This window comes from Microcaecilia unicolor, chromosome 1, assembly GCF_901765095.1.
Source record: "Microcaecilia unicolor chromosome 1, aMicUni1.1, whole genome shotgun sequence".
NCBI lineage: Eukaryota > Metazoa > Chordata > Amphibia > Gymnophiona > Siphonopidae > Microcaecilia > Microcaecilia unicolor.
Genome location: NC_044031.1, coordinates 68,848,143 through 68,871,301, shown reverse-complemented (window position 1 = coordinate 68,871,301; position 23,159 = coordinate 68,848,143). Strand labels below are relative to the sequence as shown.

The following is a 23,159-nucleotide window of genomic DNA, read 5'->3' as shown; positions in this document are numbered from 1 at the left end:
TCAAATTTCCATACAGTCTTTCATAAAATGTAGAAAACCTAACAGAGCTCAAACAACTATGAACAGATTTAAGGAACAAACTAAAAGTATATATTCTTATTCTAAATATGTACAAACAAAAAAGATAACTAGCATAAAAAATTAGACAAAAGCAAATAGAGTCAAGAAATAGATGTTATTCTGTTATTCAGATAAATCCAGCCTTTAAAAACAGAAATTCCACTGTTTCATGTTTTCTTAGAACATTCTGACCTGAACTAATCAGACAGTCACTTGTGTAAGTTAATGATGCTGCTTACTAATTCCTTTCATAAAATGCAAGCAGGGTCTCTTCCTAAATCTAAGGCAATGCTCATGTAATAATTTCAGCAACAACAAAAAAAATATCAATATGCGCCAATTAATTCAATCTGACTCCATACCGAATTCAAACACCACATTGTATATGCATCAATCAATTGCTGGCGTTTATTTGAAAAGCACCCTTTACAGGTCTTTTTGGACTGTGCCAACTTGAATCATCAATAGATGCCATATAGCAATACATGCGCATTCCATACAGCAATCTATCTGCAATTTCCTTCATTTTATTACATTTATAAGAACTCTCAACCTGGGGTGGAGGAGAGAATTCAGCATTCCAGCCACAAGAATGCTATTAAATTTATGAACTTGTAATGTACATTTAACATGAAACAAAATAGGCTTGTTACATTTCATTTGAAAATGAACTCTTTTTATTTACTTTGGATTTTTTTTCCATTTTGTTTAGTTAAAAAAACAAGGAGAAATTAGACCTTACCTGCTAATTTGCTTTCCTTTAATCCCTCCGGACCGGCCCAGGCTCCACCTGCTGGAAGGCGAGCACAACCCATCAGTTCATTCCTGGGCCGATCTGGAGGGATGCTAAGGAAACATACATTACCGCTAAACAGTGTGCACTCTGAACAAAATGGAATGAAAAAAAGCCTGAAAAAAATTATAAACTGGAACAATTAACTTAAAAAAAACAAGGCAAAAAGTCCACACTCCTACTAAAAATAAAGGCACAGCAAGCTTACACAATAGTCCATGCAACATTTTTCTCTCTTACAACTCTGCATTTATGATTCACTCCTACTGTGATGATTTAAAATGAGCACACTTAACTAGGAAACATGTTGAGAAAAATATGAAAATTTAAGTACGAGTACACTGATGTTCCGTTTTCAAAAATCAATTGTTTCTCTGCAAACAAAAAAGTATCAAAAACTAGCGAATATCTGAAATGATTCCCACTAGTAATTTTGTAAATGGAAATCCTACTTAAATCATTTTCATTTTTTGTTTAAAAATAATGGGCCCAATATTCAGAGCGATTTAAGCAAGCCAAAGTGGCTCCAGCCCGCTTAAATCACTCTAAACTGCCCATCCGAAGATATTCAGCAGCACTAAACCGGGCAGTGCCACTGAATATTGTCTCTGACACCTCACCAAAAAAGTAGCGGTCCAAGGGGGGCACTAGGGTGGAGCCTGAGGTAATACACATGCCAGAAGTATTCAGTGCTGTCATCCACATTGCTCAGATGTCTAATTTAGGTCTAACTGAGGTCTAATTTAGGACAGCTCAAAAGCTGTCCTAAATTAAGCCGCTGAGCGATGCGGATGCAAGCACTGAATATCGGGCCGGCATCCACGCGATTCAACTCCCCCCCCCCCCCCGACAAAGCCCCCTCTCCCAGCCCACAGCAAGAAACTAGTCCCCCCATCCCCCTCCCCCAACCATCCAGACATGGTAATGGCACTGAATATCAGGGGTTAATTTAGCTGGCATGATCAGCTGAATATCAGGTGGGGGTGGGGGAGAATGTTCTTGTCTGGGGGAGATAAGAATCCTGTTCAGAAGGAATGGATCCTCAGAAGCTTAGCGGAGATTGGGTGGCAGCACCGGTGGTTTGGAGGCGGGGCAATTACTGGGCAGACTTCTACGGTCTATGCCCCGAAAATGGCAAGGATAAATCAAGGTCAAGTATACATATAATGTAGCATATATGAGTTTATCTTGTTGGGCAGACTGGATGGACTATACAGGTCTTTATCTGCCGTCATGTACTATATTATGTATTACTATATATAAGAAGCCATTTTTGACGGCCACTCTAAAAATGAGCTTAGAGCATGGAAATGAGCTTACAGCATGGAAGAGGTCCAGGTGAGGATGAGATATGCCTGTTTACTACTGCAGCTTAATAAAAGGGCCCCTAATTTTGGACTGCTGCAAGCAGAGTTTTAGGAGTTTGCTCTACAGTTTGGTCAGAGTTTACTTGAACATGTAATCCCTGCTTTCAGCTTTATGAAAGAAATAGTGGTGTAAAAGTAAATGAATTAGCAACCAGCAATTAAAGAAACAGTATGGCTTTTTTCAGTGGGGATAAAACATAATTGTATAAATGACTGTTTTCAATATATTTTATTTCTGGCCATGTTCTAACGTTAAGTTACCACGGGAGAACTTAGAGACTTCTATTTAGGAGGCACTAAAGGGTTCCTGCGTTATGAATGCACTTAAGCAGTCAGCACAGTGGTAATGTCAGTGCTCTAGCCGATTAACAAATCCACATCCATTCTCCATCCCAACATGCCCCCCCCCCCTGAAAAAAAAATAAATTCTGCATGCTTAATGCACTCAGATGGCAAAACTAATGCAGAACGTGTTACTGCATCTTGCATTAGGCCATTTTTGCTGCATTAGACATGCTTAACACCTAACACAGCTTAAAATGGCGTACTGTGGGCCATACTCATGCAACCTCTGGTTAGCGTGTGCCAAACTGGCACTTATCTACACGCTAAAACAATTCTTTTATGAGGGATATTCCTGCACTAATCAGTTAGCATAGCTACATTACCGCGCAGTAACTGGTTAGTGCAGGATTACACAGCAGGCAAAAGTAGAGGCTGACCAAAGACGAATCACCACTGGAGATATAAATCCAACATTGGATTCATATCTCCAGTGGTGATTCGTCTTTGGTCAGCCTCTAGTTTTGCCTGCTGTGTTTCGTCGTCGTAGAGGATTTTCCTGTTTTGTATTTTAGTGCAGGATTACTTCAGAAGCCCTTACTGCCTACAAAATGCGTGGAAGTAAGTGTGCACGCAGTAATTTAATGGTCACCACTAATGGCAACATTAGCATACGTCCATTAATACAAAAAAATGGAAAAAATCAGCCATTTTATGGCAGAGGCAAAAATGGCATTACCATGTGGAAAAACCCCTGCAAGGGCGAACTAAGCCTGTTTAACATCAAATAATGGGGGAGGTGGGGAGGGAGAGAGAAATCACATTACAAATCAGAATTGCAATTTTTTTTTTTTAATTAAATCTAGACAAACAAAAGTAAGTCATCCTGCATTGTGGCAGTTGTTGGATACATATCTGTGCTAGTGCTTTATAATTTACATTATATCAATACTGTTTGTGGAAAAAGATGCACAAAACCTACATATTTTCTGAATCACCAGCAAAATGCATTTTAAGAGAGCTTAAATTAAAACTGACTCGATGAAATCCACAGATGAGAGGAAACAGACTTAGGAGACATTCAGAGGATTTCTTTATAATGAGGTAGCCATCAAAAAGACCTATTTGATCAACCGTATAATTCTGTGCCTTTTTAATAAAAAAAATACCTCTCTCTCAGGGAAGCTATGTCTAGATGTCAAGGGGGCGTAGGTAAGGCAGGGGAAGCCTATAGTAGAGACAGATTCCCCCCATGCACGTCTAAATCCCGATGTCTGCCCCACCCTCCACAGTCCACACATACACACACACACACAATCACTCCCCTGCTCCTCTATCCCTGAAGACAGCCCCAACCCATCCCCCAATCCCATCTCTGGCCTTACTGGGGGCCCATGGGGTCTAGTGGAGTGGAAGCTATGTTCACTAGCTCCCATCAACATGCTCTTCTGGTCCACAGTGGCTGCTGAGACATCTTAACAGAAATATTGTGGTATTACCACCTGACCCCTGGCCATTTTGGACCAGAAGAGCATTATGGTGGGAGCAAATGGGCATCACTCCCATCCCACTAGACCCATGGACCTCCGGTAAGGCTGGGGATAGGGATGGGGGTAGGGGCTCAGTTTGAGGATGTTTTACTTTTACCCACACACTTTTACCCCCCCCCCTCCCCCCATTTGCATCAGCTTTCTAAAATTGTTGCGCCCTCTGGATGTGAAGGGCTTTTTGATGTACAGTCTAGCACCTATTTCAGCATTTCCCAAACTGTGTGCTGCAGCACCCCAGTGCACCGTGGCAAACTCACAGGGGTGCCGTAGGGCAGATGGGACATCACATGCCGAGTGCCACAACAATGATTGATATGGTATCGTTCATCTTCATCTCTCCACCCCCCCACCCCCCCCAGCCCAGCTCGCTCACTGCAGACTGCCGGCAGTGATGAAAGCACAGCCTTTGGCTTGCTCCTGAAGCCTTCTTTGTACAGCGTCCCGCCTACGCGGGAAAAGGAAGTGGCTGTACAAAGAAGGCTTCCGGGGTAGGCTGAAGGCAGAGCTTACACATCGATGCCGATGCTGGCAGCCTGGAAGTTTGGAGGCCAGGTCTCGCCCCGGGACTCTGGCTGCTTACTACTCAGCTCTCAGGGAGGGAGGCTGGGGCTGCGGGACATTACGTTGCCTCCCTCCTGTGCTCAGCTTCAGGCTCTTCTTCATCCTCCTTTCCCCAGGAACAAGGTAAAATATGGATTATATGGATTACAAGGGGGCATGGGTAAGAGGGGGGAAGATAGTGCATGGGGGAGGGAGAAATATTGGACATGTGTGGCTAGGTGAGGGGGTGGAGACCTGTGTGGCGGGGAGGCGGGGGGGTGCCACAAAAAATTGCTCGGACACTAAGGGTTCTGTGAACCAAAAAAGTTTGGGAACCACTAGGACCTATTTTATAAGAGGCTCTACATTTCGCAGAGCCTCTTGTAAAACAGTATGAGAATTCTCCATGTCTTGACTTGGATGGATAAACGCCCCTCTCTCCACTCTACAATATGCCTGAAGTCTTTAGACTGAAAGGATGGTGGATTAGGTTAAAAACAGAAAAGCGGCAAATATTTTACCAATTTAGCTAAAAATGAGATACCATGTCAATCTTATCCAATCACCAGCCCCCTACGTGTTTTGTTATCAGTGCCAATCTGATTAACAGAAAATCAGCAAACCTGTATGGAAGCCTGTGAGACTTCAGACATTTCTGACAGACACAAGTGCTCACTCACGGCCAGTGTTCACTCAGTCTAGTTTAAAAGATCCAGTTTGGTGGCTCCATACTCAAGGTTGCAGAGGTAGAAGAAACTGGGTAAGGCTTGCCTAGTAATTAATCTCAACAAATGCTAGACCAGTTTAATGCTTAACTACTTCTTGAAATGAAGTTTGCCTTCTTACCTGCAGTTCAGAGACAGCATGTTGTTCCCTTTCAGCTAGAAGGCTGAATTTAATAACACACCTGATGACACAGAGTCCTTGTCATTGATGGATTTCTATTTCAAGTGCATGAAAAGATGAAGTAATGCATATTAAATTGATGCAATTATGCTGATGTGCATTACCATTATTGCATATATCATGGTATAGCTTACTCATTCTTGCAAACTAATGCCTTTTTCTAGAAGTTAATTGACATGACAAGCCTAATGTCTAAAAGGCTATAGACAAATTAGACTGAGGCAGTCCAAAGTAGGGCTACCAAAAATACTGCACTGTATACATCATGAACTCTATGGATTGAGAGTTAAGCTTTTTATAATTAAATGTGCTATTTACACAGGACACCAAATTCTAATAAAAATTCTCAGTAGAGGAGGGTGAATAGTGGAGTGCCACAGGGATCTGTACTGGGACCAGTGCTATTTAACATATTTATAAATGATCTGGAAATCAGAATGAGTGAGGTGATTAAAGGTGCAGATAGCATAAAACTATTCAAAGTTGTCAAAACATATGCAGACTGTGAAAAATTGCAGGAATACCTTAGGAAACTGGAAGACGGGACATCCAAATGGCAGATTAAATTTAATGCAGACAAATGCAAAGTGATGCCTATTGGGAAGAATAATCCGAATCATAGTTACCTGATGCTAGGGTCCACCTTGGAGGTTAGCACTCAAGAAAAAGATCTGGATGTCATTGTAGATAATATGCTGAAATCTTCTGCTCAGTGTGCAGCGCAGGTGAATCAATTTTTTACTCATTCAAAAAGTGCAAAGACTTAAAGAGGAAATATGTTTTTCACTCAGAATAGTTAAGCTGTGGAACTCATGCTGGAGGATGCGGTAACGGCAATTAGCATATCTGGGTTTAAAAAAAGGTTTGCACAAGTTCCTACAGGAAAAGTCCATAGCCTGCTATTGAGATGGACATGGGGGGTGCCACTGACTGCCCTGGGATTGGTAACATGGAATAGTGTAACTAATTGGCTTCTGCCAGGTACTCGTGACCTAGATTGGCCATTGCTAGAAGCAGGCTACTGGGCTAGATGTACCACTGGTCTGATCCAGTATGGCTATTCTTATATTATGTGTGCTCCACAGGTAAAGAAAATGTTAATGGGACAGCACATGCTTATAAGGACCATAGGTCATTAGCATGCCATGTACTAAAACAGAAGCTAAATTTAAATTTCTAGCTTAGCTTCAAGAACTGTTGGGGGAGGAGGAGAGTTGGCATTTTGTCCCCAATCCATATTTTAGAATAAGAGGACATACAAAGCGGCTCAATATGACCAAACTCTGGAGTGATGAAAGACAATTCTTCACGGAAAGCGTGGTGAACACAGAACGGAGGGATAGACTAATGCATAAGGCCTTAAACCTTTTTTGGTTCCCATAATCCCTTTAATTAATCAATGAAACCCTTGTACCCCTTCCTTAACCACATGTCCATTACTGACCACTGACAACTACATATGTCACTACCCATACCTGCTTATTTGCTTTCCTGTGTGGAGGAGTAGCCTAGTGGTTAGTGCAGCAGACTTTGATCCTGGGAACTGGGTTCGATTCCCACTGCAGCGCCTTCCTTGCAAGTCACTTAACCCTCCACTGCCCCAGGTACAAATAAGTACCGTATTTTTCGGACTATAAGACGCACTCCCCCCCCTAAATTTGGGAGGAAAATGGGGGGGTGCATCTTATAGTCCGAATGTAGTTTTAAAATCACTGTAATTCCGTTTTGCAAGGTCCCTCCCTCGCTCCCTTTTGCAAGCTCCCTCCCTCGCTTCGTTTTGCAAGGTCCCCCCTCGCTCCCTCCAAATTTTAAAAGAAGTTTTAACCTGGTCGTGGTAGCGGCAGCAGCAGCAAAAAGGTGCAAGCTGGGCGCGTCAGTCTTCCGTTCTGACGTCTCTCTCAGCTCTGGTCCCGCCCGACCAAGCAGAGAGAGACATCAGAACGGAAGACTGACGCGCCCAGCGTGCATGCTTTCTGCTGCCCGACCACAACCAGGTAAAACTTTTAAAATTTGGAGGGAGTGAGGGGGGACCTTGCAAAATGGATCGAGGGAGGGAGGACCTTGCAAAATGGAGCGAGGGAGGGAAGGGGGACCTTGGAAAACGGAGGGAGGGACGGAGGGAGGGGGGCCCCCTGGAAAACGGAGAGATCGGGGGCCCTGCATTCGGACAAGACGCACCAGACCATAAAACGCACCTAGGTTTTAGAGGAGGGAAAAAGTGCGTCTTAATTTTTTTTTCCTATTTCCCTCCTCTAAAACCTAGGTGCATCTTATGGTCCGGTGCGTCTTATAGTCCGAAAAATATGGTACCTGTATCAAAGTATGTAAAACTGCTTTGAATGTAGTTGCAAAACCAACAGAAAGGCAGTATAAGTCCTATTCCCCTTTCCCTTTAGTCCCTCCGGACCGGCCCAGCAGAACTGATGGGTTGTGCACACCTTTCAGCAGGTGGAGACTGAGGACACTGTTTCTTGCTTGTGCCAATGAGAGCCCAACTCAGCCCTAGCAAGTCTCAGTATAATCAATAACAAAGCAAGAGAAGAAGAAAAGAAACATTTGTGCCCCACAGCCACTGAAACATATATACATTGTAAAACAATCGTGCTGGTGGTCCGGTGGACCACCACACCCCCTGGCCTCCCTAGCAAAATCACCCTGGTGGTAAGGTGAGTACCCCCCCCCCCGTACCTTAAAAAGTTGGAGGAAGGAGGGCAGAAGCAACACCTCCTCCCTCCTGCCTCAGGCCCCACCACTTCAATATGGTGGCACCCCGCCCGCTGTATTATGGGATGCACTGGGGATGCCTACAACTTTTTAAGGTACGGGCAGTGGAGCACCAGGTACACAGGACTACTAGGGTGATTTTGCTAGGAGGGGCCCAGGGGGTGCAGGGTCCACCAGACCACCAGGGAATTGTTTCGGGGAGGGGGGGGGGGAGAGAATCAGGAGGTGGTCCAATGGTCCACCACAGCGACCGATGGACAAAGGGAGGCACATGCATCTCATTTGTATATGATCCCCTTTGCACATCGGTCGTTGTTTGCGGCTCAGTAAGTTTTATTGAGGCAGCCATATTTTACAGCTGCCTTTGTGCATCGGGGGTCCTTAGATTTATGATAGGTGGTCGGAAATCAATAAATGAAGTGATAGGAATGAAATTTGGATTACATTTATTTAGCTGGCTAAGTTATTAAGCTTCATTAATCTAAGTGGAGTGAAGTGGAGGAGTGGCCTAGTGGTTAGGGTGGTGGACTTTGGTCCTGGGGAACTGAGGAACTGAATTCGATTCCTGGCACAGGCAGCTCCTTGTGACTCTGGGCAAGTCACTTAACCCTCCATTGCCTGCCGCATTGAGCCTGCCATGAGTGGGAAAGCGCGGGGTACAAATGTAACAAAAATAAAAAAATAAAATAAAAAAATAAGACCTCTTACCTCCTCCTTTAAAACTGCATGTCAACATGCATGCACACAGCCCCCCTCCCCCACTCAGAGCTGATCGGAAGCAGAAGGAAAGAGCAGCTCATGTCGGGTCACAGTTTCCTCCTCAGCCACTTTGGCGCTAAATGTAAAATTTGTACCCGCATAACTAGCTGCCTTCATTTAGGACAGCTCAAGATCTGTCCTAAATAAGGTCACTTAGCTATGCGGGTGATGACTGAATAATTGGGCCAGCACCACATAACATTTTGTTTTCTTAAAAGAAAAAAGTAACCCCCCGAGCACCCCCCCCCCCCTTGTCCTCCTTTCCTCCCCCCAGCCTGCATCAAGACAACCCCCCGCCTCCTCCCCCCAAAACTGTGATAAGCCGCTGGGCTTACCTACATCCCTGGTGGTCCAACTGGGTCGTAGGAGGCAGGAGCGCATCCCCCTCTCTCCTGCCCCTTCCGGAGCCTCTGTAAAATGGCTCCCACGACCTCTTGAGGCAGCTTGCAGTACTTTATGTAATACCGTGAGCTGCCACAAAATGTCACAGCAGCCATTTTACAGAGGTATCACAATGGGCAGGAGCGAGGGGGCTGCACTCCTGCCCCCCCCCCCCCCACCAAAAAAAAAATCTCGCTGGACTATCAGAAATGTAGGTAGGCCCGGGGGCTTACCTTCACGGCTGGGGGGTCACGGTGGCTTTTGTTTAAAAAAAAAGTTACGTGGTGCTGCATAACTCTTATGCGGCAGCCCCGGCTGAATATCGGCTGGCATAAGCTCTGGGTGCCCAGACATGGCCCGGCACTGAATATTGAGGGACGATCAGCATTTAAAAACAGGCTGACCACCACCAGCTGACTATCGGGCGAATACGGTCCATTCAGTCTGCCCAGCAAGATTAACTCACAGTACAAGGTATGATGTGATACTACATACGTATACTTGATCTTGATTTGTCCTTGCTATTTTCAAGGCACAGATTGTAGAAGTCTGCCCGGCATGGGCCTTGTTCTCCAGTTATGGAAGCTGTATCTGTCCAGCTATGATCAAGACACAGACCGTAGAAGTCTGCCCAGCACTGGATTTGCTTCCCAATTACCGGTATTGCCATCTAATCACTGCTAAGCTTGTTTGGTTCTACACAAAGTAGGGCAGGATAGGCATGTATATATTTTCACAAAGAGGTATATTTTCAAAGCACTTAGCCTTCCAAAGTTCCATAGAAACCTATGGAACTTTGGAAGGCTAAGTGCTTTGAAAATATGCCTTGTTCTCCAGTTATGGAAGCTGTATCTGTCCAGCTATGATCAAGACACAGACCGTAGAAGTCTGCCCAGCACTGGATTTGCTTCCCAATTACCGGTATTGCCATCTAATCACTGCTAAGCTTGTTTGGTTCTACACAAAGTAGGGCAGGATAGGCATGACCTAGAGATGGGAATAACTAGTGAGGTAATTAAATTCGCCGATGACACAAAATTATTCAGGGTCGTCAAGTCGCAGGAGGAATGTGAACAATTACAGGAGGACCTTGCGAGACTGGGAGAATGGGCATGCAAGTGGCAGATGAAGTTCAATGTTGACAAGTGCAAAGTGATGCATGTGGGTAAGAGGAACCCGAATTATAGCTACGTCTTGCAAGGTTCCACGTTAGGAGTTACGGATCAAGAAAGGGATCTGGGTGTCGTCGTCGATGATACGCTGAAACCTTCTGCTCAGTGTGCTGCTGCGGCTAGGAAAGCGAATAGAATGTTGGGTGTTATTAGGAAGGGTATGGAGTCCAGGTGTGCGGATGTTATAATGCCGTTGTATCGCTCCATGGTGCGACCGCACCTGGAGTATTGTGTTCAGTACTGGTCTCCGTATCTCAAAAAAGATATAGTAGAATTGGAAAAGGTACAGCGAAGGGCGACGAAAATGATAGTGGGGATGGGACGATTTTCCTATGAAGAGAGGCTGAGAAGGCTAGGGCTTTTCAGCTTGGAGAAGAGACGGCTGAGGGGAGATATGATAGAAGTGTATAAAATAATGAGTGGAATGGATCGGGTGGATGTGAAGCGACTGTTCACGCTATCCAAAAATACTAGGACTAGAGGGCATGAGTTGAAGCTACAGTGTGGTAAATTTAAAACGAATCGGAGAAAATTTTTCTTCACCCAACGTGTAATTAGACTCTGGAATTCGTTGCCGGAGAACGTGGTACGGGCGGTTAGCTTGACGGAGTTTAAAAAGGGGTTAGATAGATTCCTAAAGGACAAGTCCATAGACCGCTATTAAATGGACTTGGAAAAATTCCGCATTTTTAGGTATAACTTGTCTGGAATGTTTTTACGTTTGGGGAGCGTGCCAGGTGCCCTTGACCTGGATTGGCCACTGTCGGTGACAGGATGCTGGGCTAGATGGACCTTTGGTCTTTCCCAGTATGGCACTACTTATGTACATGTATATATTTTCACAAAGAGGTATATTTTCAAAGCACTTAGCCTTCCAAAGTTCCATAGAAACCTATGGAACTTTGGAAGGCTAAGTGCTTTGAAAATATGCCTCAAAGTTACTCTTGCCAGTATAAAACTTTGTGTAGGAAATTCTGCCTTTATAAAATAGATGCAAATCACATCGATGTGCCTCACCTGCCTAGGCACTCCATTATAAAAATAACACTCTAGATGTTAATGCTTTCTATAGTGCTCCATATTACATGTCAAAGTTTCTGTAGACTCATGGTACTGTGTTACTTTTCACTATTCCCGAACAACAAAACGGCAAACAACAAAAACGGTTTCAAGCAGTAAAAAAGCATACAGCTTATGGCTTGTTAAGTTGTAGAAAGGCTGGTTAAGCAAAACAGATCTTTCCCATTTCTCAGCTGATATATATGTTAGAGAAACAGAAATCACTTGAATAAAAAAAAAAAAAAAAAGGAAGAAGTCAAATTGTTTTACAGCGCAAAATTATTGAACCTTGACAAACGTGTGTGTGAATGATCGGAAATGACTGGAACATGTCCAAGAACATGTGCTGTCTCAGTCCTAAGGCTCTGCAGAGCTTCCCTTACAAAAACAAGAGCTTCACACCATTATGTGCTTCAGAAAGAGGAGGAAGAAGAGGAGGGAGGGGGAAAAAAAAGGATCAACTAGGCTTGAAACTGTGCAAAGATGAGAAGAAACTGCCCACTAGGCAGGCTCAGCCGTAACATGAGACTCCTGCTCTGAAAAGCCAAGGACACCTAAACTGACCAGAGGACTAAGATAATCTACTATAATAAAACTCACCCTCAACGTTCTGAGGACACTAACGTCAGTGAAGCCAAGCCCTGACTTCCTTCAAAAAGGTTCGAAGGTTCGTGGTGGTGAAGCCACCAAAACCGCTCCGGGCCCCGCCCTCGAGGGCGGAGCAATGGCAGAACAACGAACGGGTTGGCAGGGAGGGAGGCAGGGAGTGGGTGGGAAATCGCTCCGGGCCCCGCCCTCGTGTCAAACGTCATGACGTTGGGGGTGGAACAATGGCAGAACAATGAAGGGGTTGGCCAGGGAGGGAGGGGATGTTGGCGACGAAAACCTTGCTAGCGCCCGTTTCATTTGCTCTTAAATGGGCTTCTTTTACTAGTCCTTTAATAAAATAAAGCAACAACAATGGTTTAGTTTTCAATCTGTGAACTTCAAATAAACAAATCTTAGCAAGCAGGTTAGCAATCAAACATTTTTCACTGAAAGATTACTTAGAGGCCAATGTCCTGAAGTGCAGCTGGCTTTACAAATGCAATTACATGCAGAGGAAAACATTTGCAGAACAGCATCCAAATGCAACTTTTCAGTATGCTATTTACTGGTTTTCCATTTGCAAAGCCATTTTCAATGTATTAGCACTTATTTGCATAATCTTTGCATATTATTAATTGGAAAAAAAAACACCAGCGCTCAAGTGCTTTTCATTTGCAGCTTGGCGATCCTTAAGCAATGATCACCAAGCTGCAAATGAAAAGCACTAGAGAAAGTACTGGCAGGGCTTTCTTTTCAATTAACATGAGAGTTTTGCTTATTGATAGGCTCCCTGAGGCAGCAGACAGTGAAACCTGATCCATGTTGGGAGCCATAAGCTGGATAATAAATAAATATTCAGAGGAAGTCAAATAAATGACCAATTTATTTAGAATTTCTTGCATTTTTTTAAATGTTTATGGCGGCAGAAAACAGTACAGTGGAAGTCTTAGGTTTCTATGGAACTTTGGAAGGCTAAGTGCTTTGAAAATATGCCTCCTGGTGTACAGTTTTTGATGCAATGAGCCCTTGATTATTTTCTTTAGACAGACTGCAGTGCTAACATCTTTTCCAACTTCTATGAGCACACACACATTAAATATATAGGGAAAATGCAAGCAAACAAGCTTAGCCGTGATTAGATGGCATCACTAATAATTGGGAAGCAAAGCCAGTGCTGGGCAGACTTCTACGGTCTGTGCCCTGATCATGGCTGGACAACAAGCCCAGTGTCAGGCAGATTTCTGCGGTCTGTGCACTGATCATGGCTGGACAACAAGCCCAGTGTCAGGCAGATTTCTGCGGTCTGTGCACTGATCATGCAGATTTGGATGGGCTGGAGTGGGGCTTCAATGACAACTTTAGAAGTTGGAGAACAAGGCCAGTACCAAGCAGACTTCTATGGTCTGTGCCCTGAAAATGACAAGGACAGATCAAGAGCAAGTATACATACGTAGTATCACATCATACCTTACGCTGAGTTTATCTTGTTGGGTAGACTGGATGGACCGTACAGGTCATCTGTCATTATCTACTATTACTATGTAAATTTAAAACAAAATCAGAGGAAATATTCCTTCACTCAACATGTAATTAAACTCTGGAATTCGTTGCCACAGAATGTGGTAAAAGCAGTAAAATTTTTGGATCATTTCCTAAAAGGAAGTCCATAAGCCTGAAAACCTGCTGGCTAGGTGTGCTCCAAAGACTGGATTGAAAAGCACTGACCTAGACTGCAACAACACAGGGAGACAACACGTCCCACATGATGTCACAAAGCAAGTAGTGACAATATGCAAACCAAGGGTCCTGTTTACTAAGCTGTGCTGTAGGCGTGCAAACTCTTTAGCGTGTGCTAACACTAGAGACACCGATATGAATATAATGGGTGTATCGTTAGCGCACACTAAAACGTTTGCAGGCCTACAGCACGGCTTAGTAAACAGGACCCTTAGGAACCAAAACTCTAGAAATACAAACCCACCTTAAAATCCCAAGGCTTTGATATAAATTCTATATACTCATCAATTCTGGGTAAGAAAATGATCTGAGTGATTAAACCGTCATGAAGAAGGTGAACTTACTCTTTTTCCATAAAGCCTCAGCAGCTAAGGAAGGATCACTGGTACAGATCTTACAACGGAGGAGTAGCCTAGTAGTAACAGCAACATCAGGGAAACCAGAACTCAAATCGTATTTCTCCCAATGGCGCTCTTTGTGACTTTGGGCAATCACCTCACCCTCCTCTGCCTCTAGTACAAATTCATGGGCCGATGATCAGAAGCAACCGCAGGCGCTAGAGGCTATTAGCGTTATACTAGTGCCTGCGTTAGCTACTGCCCCATGATCAGAGCCCCCGAGCATGTGAAACGTGCTCACTGGCTCTGAACGCAACTAGCACGCAAACGCATACAAAACGGGGCTCTTCGCGCAAGTAACACGCAAATGCATGCTAAACATATTCCTCCCCAATGATCAGCAAGCCAAACATTGGTGCGCTGTCTGCGGCAAACCCTAAGCCAGCTCGGAGCTGCTGTTAGGGTTTGCAGACCATTGGGGAGGAATGGTGAGTCCTATCCAGCATACATATGCATGCTAGCATGCCCCCCATTCCCCCCAATGCAGCCCCCCCCCCCAAAGGAGCAGAAACTCCGCCCCCCCCCCCCGAAACAAGGTCAGGGGGGCTGGAGATCCGGTGGGTCTCCAGCCCCAACCCCCCAAGTAAAGCCCTGGTGGCACAGTGGGTCATGAATCAAGCCCCCCAACCTGGTCACCTTTGTTGGAGTAGGGAGGTAGACTCCGGCCTCTTCCAGCAGTGCCGCCTCGAAAATGACTCAGGCACAGTCCTCCTGCACTTTACCCTATGATCAGAGGTAATAGCGCACATACATTTGTATGCTATTATCTCTAATCATAGGGTGGTAAAGCCCTGACCTGTTCCAGCGCTATTTTTAGAGCGCTGTTTGGAACAGCATAGGGCTTTCGATCATCTGGACATTGTAAACCACCCCCCCCTCCCCCCAAGAAGCAGGAATACCTGCTGTACTTTGATTCAACTAGCCTTAGGCTCAGGTTTAGAAAAGTGAGTACTTAAATCTAAAATCCAAATTCACTTGCAAGTTGGACCAATTAAAAGCTATCATATAACCATTGTTGATCATTAAAAATTATATTCTTCAATATTAATTTCCATACTTCTAGTTTTAAATTTTCTTGTCTTATTCCTAAGCTTCCTTTTTGTCCTAATATCATTTTAGATCTTATAATGTTTTTAAATTTTGGGGAAATACTACGCCACATCCATCCACCATGTTTTAAAATTTCCTCCCCCAAGCTGGAAGGTGCTCCAAGGATCAGCAAAACAGTGCCATTAGTAAATTTGCAACGATAAAGGAAGTTAAGCAGGAAGAGCACTCAACCATTAGCATTTCTTCCATAACTAAAACAGAACAAAATTATGAGCCTTCTTATTCTTGTTATCTAATGCTTAAAACATTGTTGTTTATGCAGGCTTTTAGTTGGGGTAATAAATGATTTTTTTAGTAACCTTTTAATAGATTACATTTCTTCACATTAAGCAGATAAACCATTGAGAGTCTGGTTTGGTTTTATATCATGTATGTACTCACTTGATCCACTAAGAACCATGGATTAAGCGGAATAGAAGACTTTTAATTTAAATAAATAAATAATGGCCAGTGGACTATCCAAAACTTGTGCTACTACTGGCACGGCTGGCTTTTTCATAAATTCATTAACAAGAAAATTTTGACATAAAATAAACTAATTGAAAAATCAAATATTGCTGCCCAAATATAAAACAAAAATCAATCCACTCTTGCTGCCCAAATATAAAAAACCAAAACCAATCCACTCTGTACCTATGAGAAAATTATCAAATAAATGCCAACTTGGCAATTCTTCAGAAGGAACAGCCTGGCATCTTATTCCTGCCAGTACTACATTTTAGGACTTTATAGCTGGGGGAGGGAAAGGAAAATACTATTTTCCCCAAGCAAAAAGAGAAAGATTTGTGAGGATAAGAGAGGCACTTCTACTATAAATGTTACAAGCATGTGTCAAATCTCAATCACAAAAAGAACTGAACTGCACTATTCTACTAGCTTCAAAGCCAACTTCCTGGTTCAGCACATAACCCCTCCTCCCTTGTTTACAAAGCCGCAGGCCAATGCTGACACTGCCCATTCAAAGGGACCCTTTTACTAAAGAGTTGCTACGCAGCAACAGGCTTGCTGCGCAAGCCAGAACTGCCGCTGGCCTAACGCAGGTGCCGGCAATAGTTCCACCCACAATGCACGCCATTTCCAACGCCAGCGGAAATATTTTTAAAAATATTTCCACAGGGGATTACCCAGCGGTAATCGGGCAGGGTTAGCATGAGAGCCCTTACCGTCACCTCAATGGGAGGTGGTTAATTCCTCCCCCCTGAAATGGCCACACGGCAAGTGCGAACTCAGCGCACGGCCAGTTCTTTTTTTAACTTTGGCCTTTTTTTACCCATTAAAGTAAAAAGGGGACCTGGCGCATGGCAAAAACAGCCGCTGCCAGAACGCAGCCCCTTTTACCGCAGCTTAGTAAAAGGGCCCCAAAGTGAATAGGCTGTGCCAGCATTAGCGCAGCTTTGTAAACAGGAGGGATTATCATCCAACAAGCTCTGACAAACATTAAAGCATCACTATTGCCGTGGAGGAAGGGCAGAAAGAATCTTGGAATGGAGACTGAATATGCTTCAACATAAACACACATTTAAAAAAAATAAATAAATCTTTAGTGCTAGGTCTTGCAATGTTTTGACAGGTACACATACAAAATTATTTTTGATCCTTGGTTATTCACTGCATTGCCAAACACGAACATAGAAGTGCAAAAAAACAGAAGGGAAGAACAAATGAATAATTTGGTGCTGCAACTGAAAGATGTGAATAGTTTGTGATCTTTTAATCTCTTAGTTGTGGCAACAGCATCTCCCCCAGAATATTCTTTTATATAAAGATGAAATTTAGAGGCATCCAAGCCAATGTATCTAATTAAAGACTGTGTGAGAGGGTAGAAAATTCAATTCTAGGCAACACAGGCAGTGCAGCCAGCAAATTATAAGCCAAAACTTGTAAAGCAGAGAAAGAAAAATCGTGTCTCTCAACCAGCTTGTGCACTCACTATGAGGTTTCATTTCTCAGCTACCTCCAGCATTTTGCTGCCCCATCAACCCAAAAGCACTGTAGCAAGTCCAAAGTAATTACACCAGTCTGTCTACATACTTCCAGCAACCAGCCAAGAATCAAAACTTTATTTTAAACAGTGCAAAAATATAAGAAACACAGACAGGATTTTCATTGGGGCATACAAAGAAGTTCATTGCTGATATAGTATTTTTCGTAAACCAAATTGTAGCAGATCTCTTGGATACCCAGCAGCTTAACAGATGCACAAACCAGTATAGCAGAACATCTGCACATTCACTGCATCCCCCCCCCCCAAAAAAAAAAAAAAAAAAACCACAGCGCTCTTTTACTAAACTGCAGTCAAGTTTTGCAGTTGGGTACAATATTAACCAAAATTACCATTTACTGCAGAGGAAAAACTTTTAGCACAGGTTAAGTGAACTAACAGCACGGATGCACTTAAAGCCTCCTGTTGAGGTAGCGATAAGTAATCTGCGCTGCCACAATAAACAGTTAACACACGTTAACTGCAAGGTGTAGTCAGTGTCCATTCCTTGTCCATTTCCTGCTATGCAGTCAATGCATGAATTAGCCTTTCTTCACAGTAACTGCTACGGAGGTGTTTGCTAAAAGCACAAATGCTGAATAGCATTGTAAATGATGGCAGATAAAGACCAACACGGTCATCCAGTCTGACTAGACCAGGAGTCAGGGTCCTCTCCCTGCAGGTCACCTCCCTCCCCTTTCTGTTAGCACTGTACCTGCCATTATTTTATTTGTGCAAGTCATTTTTGTTTTGCTTTATATAGAAATACTCTATAATGTTATTTAATTTCCTTTCCTTACAGGGATCGTCTGTGTTTATGCCAAGCCTTTTGAATTCCATCACCATTATTATCCTCATCATCACTCTCTCTCTCTCTCTCTGAAAAAGTATTTCCTGGTGTTGCTTTTTAGTTTCTCTCCTTGTAGCTTCACTTCACGTCCACTAGTTCTATAGCCTGGAATAGGTTCAATTCTTCATTGATATCTTGCTGCGTAAAGATTTTAGGGGGGGGGGGGGAGCCATCTAACTAAAGAGCCACATGAATTTACTGTGACTACCAGAATTTGACGTTAAGATTCAGAAAGCAGTCACCATGGAGGTGGAGAATCCTTTCCTTAGATAACTGAACATCACAAATCTAGTAAGGAAATCAACTCATCCCCCCTCCCCAAAATGACAATCAGTTATAAGGAAAAGTCTCATGGTTCGTTTATAATGAATAAAAAGTCCTGCTCCAAACTGAAAATGTAAAAACATTCAAATGTTTTTAAGCAATTTGAGAATCTTCAGTACTCTGTAAATAAGATAGACAGTGGGTCTTTAGGGTATAATTAGCCACCTAAGTACTTAGAATAAAAAATTCTTAATACCTGTTTGAGCAGGTTTTTTTTTTTTTAATGATAATCATTAACCTTGGGTCAAACACAGCACTGTACCTAATTAACAAACAAATGAAGCTTCTTGCTTCACTCTCCTCCCTTCAGAGAATAAATACTATGCACTTAAGGAAAGAATCCTACACCTTTTTCTATGGCTGGAGGTTATTTTTGTCTTCTTTCTCATCCAGCTACAAAGTGTTCTTTATTCCAGTAAAACATCAGTTAAACCTAGGTGAGCAAAGAACACAAAAATTTCCAAACGTAGGTTACAGAAATGTATATTGCATGTGATTCTCCCACCAAGCCACAGCTAAATGTACATTGGGTGTCAAAGATACCGTAGCCAATGTATAAAATTAATTGCAATATTAATTTACACATTCTTGCATATTATTTTCTATGTAGCCATGTATCAACTAGCAATTTACTTCCTTCAGAATGAAAACACAAATGATTTATGCCTGGCAATGGTTCCCAAGTGCGGTCCTGGTGTATCCCTTGCTTGTCAGGTTTTCAGGATATCCACAGTGAATATGTATGAAAGAGATTTGAATATAATGGAGGCAGTGTATGTAAATCAAGTTCATGCATATTCCATTGTGGATATCCTGAAAACCTGACTGGCATGGGGTACTCCAGGACTGGATTTGGGAAACACTGATTTATGGTCTAATTAGCCTCGATGTGTCCTAAGTTTTTCCATCAAACCTCATCTTCAGTTATCCAAAGAGCATCTAATTCCCTCCTACAAGGACAAAGAAAACAGAATTGCTGAAATTAAACCTCTTTGCTCTATTATTTCTCACCATAGCTCTAGTAGCATGCACTGCTTTGTTTCAGCCAGCTAGCCCTGACCTGGAGGCTTCTACAAAACCTGATCCTCTCAGCCCTTCAGTCAGTGTAAATACAAAGACTCATAATTGTACCGTACCAAGAGGAAAACATGGTGTCGAGAAGTATGCTCTCAGCTTACAACCTCGTGTTAGATTACCCAGCATTTCAATCTGGGATCGGAGGGACCTTAAAACGCAAACGGGAAGCACTGTTTATAATGCAAAACCTAGGCAGTGTCACTGCATATCTAATGAGCGCTGCAAACAAAGAAACCAGCAGCATCGCCTGCCTGCCTGCTAGTGATCAGCGAGTTCCTTTCCATCAGTTCATGCTCGCAGCTCACTCCAAAACAGAAAAGCCAAAGCACTTTCAGGCAATCTCACCGCTATTTGGGAGAACAGAATCGGAACGCAGATCTTGCAGCCTATCCTCAAATAACCTTTTGCAGTTTTGTTCTACCAGTTACTACAGACCAGCGAGCGAAGAGAAAACTGGACCAAGCTCACAACTGTAATGCTTTTTTTTTTAGGGAAGAGGTGATAAAATGAAGAAAAAAAAAAAAGTTTTCACAAATTTGATTTGGGTAAGAACAAGAAAACAAAAATCCAAACCTTCCCTTCAAAATTGACTGGAATGGAAAGACTCCGCACCGTCACCCTTGAAAACCATTTCTGGAGGAAAAGTCCATAGTCTGCTATTAAACCAGAAATAGGGAAGCCACAGCTTGCCCCGAGATTGGTAGCATGTAATGTTGCTACTATTTGGGTTTCTACCAGGTATTTGTGTTCTGGATTGGCCACTGTTGGAAACAGGGTACTGGGCTTAGTGGGCTAGATGGACCATTGGACTGACCCAGTATGACTATTCTTATGTTCACACGAACGCTTGCATGTTTGTTATATATATATATATATATATATATATATATATATATATATATATATATATATATAAAATCAGCGAGTCTGTCAATCCAACAGATCAAGAGATTACTTTGGTAGGTGCGCTATAAAACAGATTATTAAGGCTCAATTCCCTCTCTCTCCTTCACCCCTCCCCCTCCAAAGTCTTCAAAACAAGGAGGCAAATGAACACTGCTTCCATTGCTGCTTTGTTCCACAAGGAAGAAATAGTTTTTAGTCACACAATTCGCCAAAATAAAGGGGGGGGGAGGGAGAAATTGGAATTCTTAAAAAATACACACATTCCGGAGCTTGCAGGCAAAAGGACGTATGTCATGAAGCCGAGAGTATAACGTCAGATCAAATGGAGAGAGATCGTGTGTATATTTCTTGTTCCATAGTGCGTTGTGTCAATCTTGTTCTCTGTATGAAGAACTCTTAAATGAGGCCGATCCGTGCGAGCACCCCGTCAATCGGCCAGATTTTCTAACCTACAGCAGCAAATATGTTCGCTGGACTGTTTACATAAAACAGCTCACCCACCAATTCTGTTTCTAATGCACCAAAAATGATAAAACAACAATATCAAAAAAAGAATGTCAATCTGTTTGGGGGGTTTTACAACTTTAAAGTATCCTGTTACAAATCAAGCCAAATGACTCTGCCCATAAAAACAGCAAAGCCTACGGGATCATAACATTTCATTAATACAAGGGAAACACGCCTCGGCAGTACTCTGCGTAGTTTTTTTACAACCAGGATTAAGATCTTTGTCTACAGAACTGCTACGAAATCAAATCAAGCAGCATCCGACTTGTAAGGGGAGGAATCTGGAAGCTAATGCGGGATGCAGAGAATTAACACTTCGTACCACAATAAAGCCACTCCAATACACAGTACTAGAAACCAACGGGATCAAAATATTACCAGCCCACTTCCATCACACTCCCCATTCCTGCTAAGACAGGTTTACAGAAAACGCACGATTAACAGAGCAAAACAAAACAAACAAAAAAAATCCCAAATGTCAAGTCACACAGAACGTGAAATAAAAAAGCAGCATGTTGGGAAACATTTTAATTAGTTTACTACTCTGCCAACAGGGAGCAAATTATCCAAAAACACAGCAGCAGCATGACCGCGAGTTTGCAGCTCAATGTAAACCAGCAATATATTCAAAGAGTTATTAACAATTGATTATTGCAGTTCATGTTTTCACAGTCAAAACAACATCGAATACGTAAAACCATTCTTTCTTTGCTTACCTGCACGAAAAGTTCCACAAAGAAGTGCAAAAGTCAGCCACGGAGCAACCATCCTCCTCACTTTCCGGACACCTCCTCCAGAAAACAAAGAGCAATACAATAATAAAACAAAAAGTGTAAAAAAAAATTAAAAAAACCCAGTCAAGAATAAAGTGAAGAAGAAGCAAGGAAAATCCAGTCAGCAGGTTTAATAATTCTTTCACAGCAGCCACAGCGCGTGGCCCGGGAAGAGACGGCGTCCGTTTGGAACTAGGGGCTGCAGCTGTCCTCGAGGGCAAACTGGTCGCAGCAGGGCCCAGGGCACAACACTCTCGGGGATTGGCGCTTTGTGGCTGGCTGGGATGGGTGGTTGTATGTGTGTGAGTGAGTGGAGGTGCGCGCGCGAGACTCGTGCAGGCGGGAAGAATCCTCTGGCACAAGCGCTGCTAACGCGTGGAGAACTGCCTGCCCAGCCCCGCTGGCGGGCGCGCGCCCCTTTCTCCTCCTCCGCCCCTCCGAAGCGGGTAAAAGTTTCAGTGCAGCGGCAGCAGTGCTGGAGGAGCCGGGAGAGAACGGCGCTCGGCCGGGGCTCGGTGGGCTTCAGCGGCTGCTGGGCTCAGCAGAGGTGCAGCAGGCAAAAGTACTCCCGGCTGCTGAGAAGGCATCGCTGTCTTTCTGGGGCGCTGGGATGATGGTGGTGGGGGGGCCAGTTGCTGCTCGCTGCACGAGCTAGCCGTAAGCTTGCCATGTATTATTTGAGATTGGGGGGGGGGGGGGAGTGGGAGGAGGGAAACTGAACCGTGTCCAATATGGCTTCTAAAAGGAGAAGCGATTGGAGCCAGCAAGGAAACCCGGATGTTTGATACAAAGAAAGGCAGAGGTTAGGTATGGAGAGAAGAGGGGGAGGAAGGGGGCTGCACGGAGCTGATTGGTGTGGTGGTGCTGGCCGTCACTGCCCTGGAGAAGGGAGGGGGTCTGTTCTCCGCCGCAGAGAGGGCCACGGGATTGGAGGGAGCGAAAAATGAAATGGAGATAAGAAAGGAAGGAGAGGGATTAATTTGGGAACGGTTAAAGAGCTAAAGGTTCGTGGATGAAAGAATGGATGGCAGGAAGCTGAAGAGAACGTTCTGCTTCTAAGTTCTGACAGTGACAGTTGCTAATTCCTTACCTCCTGCTTGTGATTAGTGGATAGCAGAATGAACTAATCAGCAGCTGGAGAGGGGGAAACACTTTGTCCAGCTTCTGCAGTGCTGGGAGAGAGGGGGTGCAAGAGAGTGTTGTTTCCTTTTTTTTTTTACTGTCCACTTCCACACAACAGCAAGTGAGTATGGGGCACAGTGGTGCACAAGTACCATCAACTTAAAAAAAAAAAATATATATATATATATACATA

The 23,159-nt window shown here is 43.6% G+C and overlaps 1 protein-coding gene across 1 annotated transcript in view; it reads right to left on the bottom strand.

Annotated features, from left to right (window-relative positions):
• The window catches only part of ACVR2B (activin A receptor type 2B), a 348,757-nt gene extending 326,680 nt beyond the window's left edge, over positions 1-22,077 (bottom strand). The window contains exon 1 of the mRNA XM_030198157.1: positions 21,788-22,077. Coding sequence (XP_030054017.1) covers positions 21,788-21,839 — 52 coding nt within the window. The 5' untranslated portion in view covers positions 21,840-22,077. The remainder of the gene's footprint in view (positions 1-21,787) is intronic.
• Positions 22,078-23,159: the final 1,082 nt, after the last annotated feature.